Genomic DNA, 11,727 nt, shown 5'->3' on the forward strand with positions numbered 1-11,727 from the left:
AAGAGAAGCAAACTGAATTATCAAGAAAATCGTGAATGTATGAATATACATCATATCAAGAAAATATTTTGAAGAAAGATGTATTTTAGATTTTGAAGTTGCTGGCTTCCCAGAGTTGTGATTGATTGGATCAATCATAACTCTTTGTAAGACAGGCCCTGATGGTTTCGACACAGCTCGGAGGGGAATTAAGGACAACTCTTTCCCATAGAGATCTCTTTTCATGAATAACAAAAAAGAAATCAAATATATCAAATACGATCTCATCACTTTTTGAAAGCCACGAAGGAAACGAGACTAGTTGAAATAAAAACAACCGAGGATGTGAAAGCAAAGAGTGGACAATTATCTATATTTTGAATGCTTAATGCCAAATTCATACTCCTCGTGCATTTTACTACCCGACCTTCTACGACAGTTATTAACACTAGCGGAACAGTCACAACAGCGAAACCGACCGACAGTATGTCATTGGGGATAATGTAATATGTTTGATCGGACTGGAGTCGGTTGCTCCGGTGAGACTGAAGCAATAGTACAGTACTTAAATGAAATATACCTGAGCCACTTGGGATAGCATCAACTGCAGCGAGGGAATGACCAAATTGTCTCAGAAACACTACCCAGAATGCGACATTTTGATCATTTTGAGAAATATAAAGAAATTTTCTGAAATAAATCCAGATCGGCCGTGAATATTGGCCAGTAAAATATGAGATTTAGATGTAGACCTTGTGGATTTGAATGTAAAACTCAAAGATTTTAATCAATTATGCTATCACGTTATTGCCTATTGTATACCATTTGTCGTTTTGGTAATGGTTTTGTTGTTATTGTTGTGAGTCACCGTAGAAGCATAAGAAACAGCAAACGATATAACATCGAACTTGTAACCCATAACTTCTGTCTGTACCTCAAACATCACCTTGGCATTAAACATCTACTTCTACGTCACCATTTTTGAAATTTCTAAAATTGTGAACCTTCTCTTATATGTATAATCCATCATTATTATGCCAATGTAAAGAACCAATCATCACCACTAATTGTGCTATTTTGTAATGAAAACCCCTCATTATATCGAGTTCTTTCATATATCGAAATTCACCCTGAGAAGTTCTAACCTCAAAATATACAGGAAATATATTTATTTGTGTGTCTTGAAGTTGTTTGTTTCTTGATATTGTAAGGAGAAAACCAACCTATTTCATCGAACCAACAATGCACAGAAGAGACAAGCACAGGATGTGGAATAGCGATATGTATCTATGAGAAGTACAATTGTGGTTTTGCATTGTATGGTAGGGTTTAAAGTACCAAAAAATAATAATCATCATCATACTTAAAAATAAGGATTCGCTGCCCTATACGGATGATGCTTGTCAAAGGTGTAACACATTTACAGGCGTTTGCTGGGTGAATCGAAAAATAAATGTTATTTGGCCAAATTTATGCACAAGACAATTCAGAACCAGAAAAAGAATGCCATTACCATGGTTATGAGAAATATGGGCCAATATTCTTATTTCTTTTCGTTTTTTTTACTAGCTTTGATTTAAAATACTTTATTCATTGTCTCCAACCCGGCCAATATTAATAATGTTTTATTTCTATTGAATGCCGTATCCTAAACAAAGTACACTCGATGAAGATGGTTGAATATTGCCATTATTCAATTTAAAAAAGGAGCAAGTGTTTGTGTATTAGCGGTATAAAATATGCGACGGAGAGCATGCTGCATGGGTAATCATTCCAACATCATTGTGGCAACTTTACACCGTAATTTATCTGGTGCCAATTTATTCAAATAACGTCCATGTTCACTCGTTACAAAATATTAAGGAGATCGTTTTTAGAAGGTACCACATTAATCATACCACTTAACCCATTTTTAAAAAATTATCTTGATGAGATAAAAACGGAATAATTCTTTGCTTCCTGCCTCTTAAATTACTTAACACATTCACTGCTGGAACAAGTTGATTCACCACACACACACAACACACACACGCACACGTTGATTCACCCACACCCACACACGCACGCGTTAGTTTACAGATTGCAGTCGATTATCGCTTTAACAACGCACCACACACATATTCATGAGGGATATAGATTCCTTATACAGTTAGACGAAGGATAGAACTATCTAACCAAAACATACCGAATGAAAGAAAGATGATCAAATAGATAGCCAATGTACTTTTCTCCGTCTCACTCACTCTCTCTCTCTATTTCGATTTTTCTGTCGCTTTATTCCCCATATTTCTCCCGTCTTTACAGCCCATCGCTGAGAACGGCTAGCGCAGGATCTTGATGCTTAATAAGATTTTATCGGGACAAGCACAAGGTCAGGGGCGCCACACGCGATTAGGTCATACTACATAATGCGTCATTGGTCTCGTGTCTCCTTCCCAAACCAAACTGGCTTTTGCGATTTCAATCATTATACTTCTCCCTCGATATCAATTCATTATTTTTCACGATTTGGGTTACTTGCTTTCCTAACAAAAAATGCTTACATGATAATCATCTTTTCTAAAGAAAAGGGTTGTGAAACAGACATGGTACAATAAAAAGGATGAAATTATTTTACAATAAGGGAACTGGTTGTGTCGTTAATTTGGGGGTGGGAATCTATATTCTCGAAAGAATTAGTACGCAACGCATAAAAGAATTTAATAGAAAGTAAACCAACGAACAAAATGCTTCATTAGGCTAACTTTAAAAGAAGTAGTAGTTATGATGATGATGATGATAATGATAATAAACAGTATATCTCATTGTCCACAAGTTATATAAGATTCCCCTTTCCGACAGTATTTGTTAGATTTATCGATTCAAAATGAAAATTGTGGATCGTTCTGAAACGAAATACAATAATGTAAAACAATTGATCTTGCATATAGAAAAAATACATATCTAGTATATCAACTTTGCGAATATTTTAGCCAAATGAAACATTTTTTACATTCTTTATGAATGATATCAGTGTGCGAAAATAGAACTGAAACTTTGACATATTCGTGATATCAGTGTAAAGAAATAAAAATGAAATTTGTAATTGCTCGTCACCCTAGAATGTAATGAAAACATGTCAGTTCTCTTAGTAGTTACTCAATATATATTTGCAATTAACTTGATTAAGGTAACTACTCTTACATGTCTTACACAACTTTCGTAAAATTGCACGAAGCTAAAAACCTGAAACCGATAATGTTGTAATATTCGTTTCGAATAAAATGAACACGAATGAGAATATTGCACAAAATAATATAAAATAAAAATTCTAACATGGTAGGATTGCAATAAAATAAAAATATATTTTGACGGGAAAATCATTATTGTAAAATAGTTGTGAAGAAGGGATTTGCTAGTAAAGAGGTTGGCCAAGAAAAATAATGCAATATCTCTATTAAATTTGAAATACATCAAAGTCATATATATGCTCTTATTCCTGGAAGATATTTGCCAAGAATTGAATACAAATTCATTTCCAGATATTATTTCATATCTAATTCTAGTTTCTGAAAGCGAAGAAACAGAGAAATAGTAGTCCATGTAGTCAGTGAAGTTGTGTATATCTATATTTACTAGAAAGATATCACACAATGATTAAAAGTTATTTACATTCTTCAATTCTAGATTTATATTGGCATGATTAGTGCATCTTTTAATTTGTCAAGCTGTTTTAAAATCACAATATACATGGTGGAGGCACAACATTATAAATATCAATGAAATGATAGACCTATAATGGGATGATCTGTATATGAATCCAATAAAGTATATAATAAACACACGATTTCCTAGTTGTATAAAAGATAATTAATTATACGTACATTTCCAAGGTTTAGATTGAATATGTCTTATTATCACAAATTGGTAGTTTTTAACAAATAAAACTGATCTTATTACTCATGGTGTGTCACAACGTGTTATTACCCGTGACTATCACCCCGGTCCATGTGAGCCTTGGGGGAAATAGTAAGATTATAAACTGAATTACGTCATCTAAAATGCAAATGCGTCTAATATGTTTAACTGAACATGGCTAACTCCCCGACTTTTCCCTCGTTTTTGTATAATTGCAAACGAAATTAAGTGTAAGTGTGCGTGTGTGTAATTCAGATTTTACAGGTGTGTATCAATCAGATATGATTATTTTCGTCTGAGACCGACCTTTAACGTCACCATCCAAAAGTCGTCACTTTGCCACTTTGCAGCATTGGCTTACAGGCAAACGCAAGTGGAACGTGTGTATGTTTCATTTTAAGCGTTTGTTAACAAAACAAAGAAAACAAAAAAAAATGTCGAAAAAAATCTACATCCACAAGCGTATGATATCAATAATATATAATGTGTATTAAAAGCAATAAATTGATAGTAATTACGATTTTTTTTAAATATGAAATAAAAGCATCAAATGTCAGGTATAATGAATGATAGGAATAAATGCTACGGTGGAACAGATTTAACTGTGTTAAAGAGTGCATACAATAATTAGATAATATCCGACTTCGTATAACTGTTCGATGTCATTAAAACATGAATTGCTTGATTAGATAGAATTAAGAATAAAAGTTGGGCTTTTCATAGAATGAAATTTATGCATCATTAAAAATGAAATATTTTGAAATACTTCTCTTTCAGATTAAAACATGGATTGGCTATTTGAGATATATTTACGGGCAAAAGTCGTGCATTACATTAAAAATGACGCCTCATTAAATATGATATATTTATTTTGAATATTGCCTTTTTGTCTAGTTTAAACTAAACCATAAATCCGTTTAATCCCTCTTCAAAGCATTAACTAATTTAATCCCCCGAACGGAATAAACAAGATTTTCAATGACTCGTTTCTCACCATTCCCCCTTGTTCTCCTTCTTTCTATTTCTATTTCTCTCTCACCTCTCATATTGAGATATGAAATCATATTTAGTTAGGGGCAACTACACAATGTCAATGGGAAGAAATCTGCTTTTCCTCTAATACCGCGCCTGAAGGCATGACAAAACTGTTCTTTGTATTAAAGTGCAAGGGGGCAGAGAATGCTTAAAAAATAATCTCTGTTTTCTTGAACCACGTGGAATAGCATCTGTCGATTGTAGAGGAACAGCTATTCTCCACTATATTCGTCAATTTTAACTTCTTTCAAAGCGCGTCTTCCTCCTCGCGGACGTACCGATGAAACGAGGAGTCCTTGCCCCGAAACTACAGGCGCCCAAGTGAAGGTATTGCCGCTAGGATGGGAATGCTAGTGGAAAACGCACTACCAACAGATGTATTGCGATCGTAATCAATATAGTGAATATTGCTTTGCGAAGAGTGTATATCTTATTTGCCAATATAATCATAACTTCGTATGATTTATCAATAGACATATTCAAATTAATTGAAACTTACTAACGAAACAATACATAACTTACAGAGTGACCATAAACATATTGCAAATTTATTCAAAATTATTGATTTTGCGGAATTTGCTATTATGAAAGAAGTGTGTATGTTTTAGGAGATCTTGACAATGAATATTATGAAAGATGACGAGGAATATTCAATTTTGGTGAGGGGAAAAATATATATAATTTGAGTAAGAATTTGCGAATGCTTAACCAATCAAACGATAATTTGGAAGCCAGTCGCATAGATCGAATATATAGAAAATAAGAAATAAAAGTCACATCAATATCAGAAGTTTGAAAGCATGAAATGATTTCATTTGTCCAAAACTACTTATATTACCATAATTTATCATTTTCGAACATACCAATGGTTTGAATGCAACGCGTGATTTGATCTTTGTGCATTTTTTTATCGATTAGATGGACAGACTATAAAAAAGATATCGATAAGAACTATCCAACCAAAATAGTAAAGAAACAATGGTAAAAATAATTACGACCGCGATATTGCGAAGCAATGAAAACAAACAATTATTTCGATGACGATGAATAAATTTGAAATTTTAGAACGATTTGCCGTTTCAATGCATACCATTTTAAATGTGGAAATCTGTCCACATACAGAGCAGATTTGATATATAGTTTTTCGAATAAAGTAAGAATTAAATCAGTCTCTCTAAAATATTTCCTCTTGATCGCTTTTGAAATCTTTCTTTCGCTAATTTGGCGTCCCATAATTTTTTCAACATGGTCAATAAGCGTGAGCGATGAATGTTAAAGCAGCGTACAATTTGCGCCATACAGCAGGAACTGGTCAGGTGTTCAAGCGCTTGCCGTGGAAACAATATACAAATATGCATGAATAATTGTTAATAGAGCACAAATTGATAATCAATTTTGGGGGTTTCGGGGGTAATCCTTACCTCGTGAACGGCTGCTTTTCTTGGGTTTACTCGCACCGTTCTGGTCCATTTGTTGTTGGTTGTTGCCCGGCTGTACCGCCACCGGTTGCGGGTCCCCTAAACCGTGTTGTGACATTTCTTGTAAGGGAATGAATGTTTCCACCTTTCCCGATCAAAGTCCAACAAAATAGAAATATTTCTGAAGAAGCAATATTTCAGTCTAATTGCGGATGAATTAAAAAAAATCAGAGCTTCATCAATGGAATAGTATAAACAACGATGAAATTTATTATTTTTATTTTTGCGAATCTAATGAGTCCAAAATGTAGTGTATTGAAATTCTTGATTTATTACCGCGAAAAGAAGTGTTAGTCCGTGTTGTAGGAAAGAGAGGGAAAACATGTGTACGAGGCCTGATAGTACAGAGTTTAGCCCCGGGCTTTGCTGGCGTTGGAACGGGGAGGACAGCGCTGGATGAAAAAAAAAATGTTGTCACAAAATGAGTGTAGACGGATGAACGATGAGCGATTACTACACGGCCGTGTGCTTTGGTGCGGTTCGCTGAGCGATCTTACACTTTTATGCCAGTGCCCATTGAAAAAGAGCGACCAACCACACGGAGCATGGCCCGACCAACCTCGCTCAAACCCCCACACCTTCTCAAAACACCATTTGCATACATACATACACATACACACAAGCCCGTCAAGTTCACATACACAGAAAAAAAGTGCACTCTCCACACAATCTATATGCATCTTTCGTCATTATATGTGTAGATTATACCATTACAGAGTTTGGGAAGGAAAAAAAAGAGCAGGATGCTATCTTCTGCGCATGCGTTGTGGCGCCTCTATATCATACAAAATAGTAATACGGGAATGAGAATTATCACCCCCCGACATTCGTCTTTTTTATCTCTATTGTCGCACGATGTCGTTTAGGTGACACTTTCCTTATATAAAATATTACCCTTATGTTAGAAAATTCCAATAAAAAAACCAATAGTATACAACATTTATACAGCGCTTTATAATATGGTTCTAAGCGCTCCACACTATTTATCATAATAAAATATTTATTATGATGAAAAGGAGTAAATGATTTATTCTCCTTATTTCAAAATATGAAGGACATTGAATATCACATTCTTCACAAAAGTTTTCTTTGCATTTCGAAAAACAAACAAACAAAAAAGATTGAGAACTGCTGTTGATTTGTAAAAAGTAAAGTAGTAAAAACAGTTTTTTTTATTTTGACTGATCTTTGGGCCTGATGTTGCCATCCTAAAATGCCGAAAAGTGGTCCATGACCGCCACATAATAAACAATAATTAAATAATGTGACAATTGTAATTAGATGGAATGGGCAGTCAACCTAAACCAAATATGGCCAGGGGCCGAAGCCACTGAAACAGGGTGTCCCCCTAGCTTCACAGCCCGAACGGATGCAAGCTAGGATTGTCATCCCCAAAGGGGAATGGTCAGCTAGGAGCCAAGCTAGACAACCTTTTATTCTAACTTCCCTTCACGACTTTTAAATTTATCACGGTTTAGTACAAATTATTAGTAAGTTTGATTAATAAACATTGAGCGAAAAAAGAGCGTCAATATATCAAAAGCATGACTTATACAATTACAAATAAAGGATATTATACCTTAAACGTATGAATAAAACTATTCAAATTCAAAGAAATGCGTTTAACGAAACTAATGAAACATTTATTTACATTTAGAATTGGGAAATTGCCCAACTTTCTGTAAGCATGCATGTATTGTAACGTCTATGTTTTGGCGTTTATCGGCATCTATGTGAATTTATCGAAACGGTGTTATTACTTTTAGTTTGGCGATTTCCTCCATTTCATGATATGAATATATAAAACCCATTGACCAATTTCATTGTTAAAGATACCAAATGCTTTGTATATAATTTGCGCGGAAGGTTTATACTTATTCGTATTCTTTGTAGCTGTTATGATTTTATATATTTGATCTTTATTGCATCTTGTTTATTTTATGTTAATATTAAATCGGTAATGAATAAATAAATAAATAGATAGATAAATAAAATCAAATTTTATCTGTTTTTAAAATCATTTTTTCTCTCTTTTTTGTAATGGAATCCCTGTATCTCTCTCTCTCACTCTCATTGGAAAAAGAGTGACTTTTTGCATTTAGGAAGAGAGAATCTAGAGTAGATATTAAGTGAAAATGGTCAATTGATTGCTTTAAATTGTTTTCAATTTTACGCTCTAATCTAAGTCCAACATGTCCACTCACTCTAATGATGAGTGAAAATACCAATTTTCTATTTAAGTTCAATTTTCAAATTTAATTTTCACCTAAAACCACTCCTTAGAGCGTAAACAGTCATGACAGTTTTATCCCTTTTCTATTATTTTTAGAAGCAGTATAATTAAAGTCACAAAAATACATCTCAATAGGTCAGTGTGTATTTGTAAGATGAAGAGTGAGATTTAGGGAGTAAAAGAGTGGAAAAATACACTTAAGTGGTCTCCAGACGGGTTAAATAACATTACCTCATGAACAGGATGAATTATGACGTTGGAATAAGGGATAATTATTCACAAAATACCGTTGGTCGAATTATGAAGTGTATTAGATATGAATGAATTCAATACAATTGATAAAGATGAAAAGAGAATGCAAATTGTAGTCTTATACAAAAATGTCTGTTTGCCACAAAAAAAAGATGTGTAAGCTGTTAGCACGTCATCGGTACGTCATCGTAAATGACAACAATCCGAACCACGTGCATGTCAGCAATTTGCAACAACATTACAAGCCTCGTGCATCACAATGGGGTTTGCATTTATATCAATTTATTCCTTGCATTTAAATCAATTTCAATGGCATTACACAGTAAAAATCTGTGGTGTTAAAACTGACACCAGTTGGTGTCAAAATTACACCCTAGAGATTGAACATAACACACCAAAGAGTGTAAATGCAACAACCAAAGGTGTTGTAATAACACCGGTGTTAACTAACACTGTCAATGTAACACCGGTGTATAATGACTGGTGTGGTCCTCTATATACTCAGATTAACACAAAGTTTTTGCTGTGTAGGTGCTAAAATATTGGATTCTCATTATCCATTCAGATGATCAAAATCATCGATCAGAAGAAAGGACTCATTAGTGCATTAATACCTCTTTGTAACAATATTCTTTCAAGAAATGAAGGCACAAGAATTTCAAGTAACAAAACACCCAAATAGACGTCACTTATTTACTACATGTATTTGAAAAAAATAGTCGAATAGGATTTAAGCTTATGAATGCATCGACGGTAAATATTTATCGATTTTACTCAGGTCTTTGTTCTTGAAATAAACCATATTTATTTGCGTATTGTACTCTCTTTAAATGAATATTTATATTTCTTTAGGTAGGTCTATATGTTTGTCTCCAGAAATTCATTATTAATTTCAGTGAATATCTGCGATTTTTGCAATTCGAATTATGATGGAAAAGGATATCTATTAAAAAAATGCAACTTATTCATATGTTCAATCATGCACCTTACACCTATTACAAATAGGCCAATGCTTCAATTGAATCTTTATCAAAAATTCTGCTTTCCAGGATATTCCTATTCGATTGTATTGTCTTATATTTCGCCTTATTCTGTTATTTACTTGTTTGATATTTGAAATGTAATAAATCTTGTAATTGTATCCATCGATCAATGTTCTCAACAAATACACCAAATATTTATGACTGAGTATTTCTTATGGTGTCCTTTCGTGGAATATCAATTAATAAATTACGAAAACAACTGAATTCTTTACATCTTGTCTACCCCCGTAGACTGTTAAAATTAAAAGCCCAATTGTTTCATTTCATTTTCAACAGAACAAAAGAAAATCTTCATATTTAATTACAATTGTGATAGTCTAACCTTTACGTTGACTTAGGACCACCACCACCAACAACAAAAACAACAATCGTCAGGTTTACTACACTCTAAATTCCAAGGATTTGAAATAAATCCAAATCGAAAGTGGATAGTGACCAGCCGAATGTTGGGTTTATTTTAAATATTTTAAGATTAACTTTCAAATCTCAAAAGAGTGAAATACAAATCTTTCATATTTTTATTTGAATGTACAAGGTTTTAATCTAAATATAATATTTGACTGGTCACTATTCACAGCCGATCTGGATTTATTTCAAATCCTTGGAATTTAGAGTGTAAAACGGGAAGACGACTCGGTTAATTTCGTCTTCTGCAGAAGAAGAAAAATGTGATTTGAATCGGATAGTTGAATACGGATTGTGAATTTAAGAAAGAGAACTTTACTGTTTGAAATTGGATCCCATTACGGTAATTTTCCCAGGTTTATTTGCAAAATGTTGACGGTAATATCTCAAGTCGCACCTCAAATTCAAGATTCTCTCTCTCACGGTGGGGGGTCAAAGAGTTCGCAGCAGTGGCACAATGATTCAAGAGTTTGAAGGGGCAGAGCATGGCGTATGCGGGACATTTTGTAAATAGTCGCGAGCGAGTAAAATATGACTTTTTAAAAAAGAACAGAGGAAGAAAAAAATCGGATTGAACAAGGTTAAATTGACATTTCTTTAGCGAAATGCTGAATATAGAACAAAAAATGATATCGCTTACCTGCCAGTGGTCCATAATTCATTTTCAGTATGCTTTCAGCATGACAACGAATCATACATGTCCTTCATCAACTCTGACACCATCAATGCAGTAATGAATAACTCTTGATATACCATAACCATCATAGCAAATCCCTAATACAATCAGCTGGTACTAAATATATTTTGTTCTGCATAGCTTTACTTTAACGATGACGCCATGTATACTGAGAGAGTCAAATAACTGTCATTTTACGTTACGTAACAACAATTAAAAGCTGAAAGTTATGACACAGATCCTGACATGCAAACAGCAATTCTACCCTGAACTTAAGTATACATTACGTTACAGTGATTGCCATGATAACTTTCACTGTGTTGGCTTCAAAATTGAAGTAGACGTAAATTGTTTTCAGAGAATTGCATTGGCTCCCTGTCTGTTCCGGATTGTATTCAAGCTTCTGGTTTTTGCACACAACTGTTTTTATAAAATTGCCCCGTCCTATTTACTCGATTTAGTATCATATTACCAGCCATCCTGAAATCTTAGATCAAGCTCAAAAGCATTATTTGTTGTTCCCTCTGTCTTTACAAAGTCATATGGTGAGCGTGCTTTTACTCATGCCTCTGCTGACCTCTGGAATGCTTTACCTAATTCAATGAGCTATCAAAGTGATTTATGTACATTCAGGAGATCCCTCAAAACATATCTTTTTCAATGCATAAAATACCAACTTTGAACTAATGATCCAATCTAAATATCTTGATTACTTTATTCTTACCTTTC

The 11,727-nt window shown here is 33.8% G+C and overlaps 1 protein-coding gene across 4 annotated transcripts in view; it reads right to left on the minus strand.

The window, feature by feature from the left end:
* Window positions 1–11,264, minus strand: part of LOC121421029 (paired box protein Pax-6-like) — an 87,022-nt gene extending 75,758 nt beyond the window's left edge. Inside the window, exon 1 of one of the 4 annotated variants that reach the window (XM_041615625.1) lies at window positions 10,963–11,264. In XM_041615625.1, coding sequence (XP_041471559.1) covers window positions 10,963–11,017 — 55 coding nt within the window. In that variant the 5' untranslated portion in view covers window positions 11,018–11,264. Of the gene's footprint in view, window positions 1–6,332; window positions 6,994–10,962 lie in introns of those variants that run through there. The other 3 variants (XM_041615626.1, XM_041615623.1, XM_041615624.1) reach the window with 3 other exon arrangements.
* Between the last annotated feature and the right edge of the window lie 463 nt (window positions 11,265–11,727).

Source organism: Lytechinus variegatus, chromosome 9 (assembly GCF_018143015.1).
Source record: "Lytechinus variegatus isolate NC3 chromosome 9, Lvar_3.0, whole genome shotgun sequence".
Lineage (NCBI taxonomy): Eukaryota > Metazoa > Echinodermata > Echinoidea > Temnopleuroida > Toxopneustidae > Lytechinus > Lytechinus variegatus.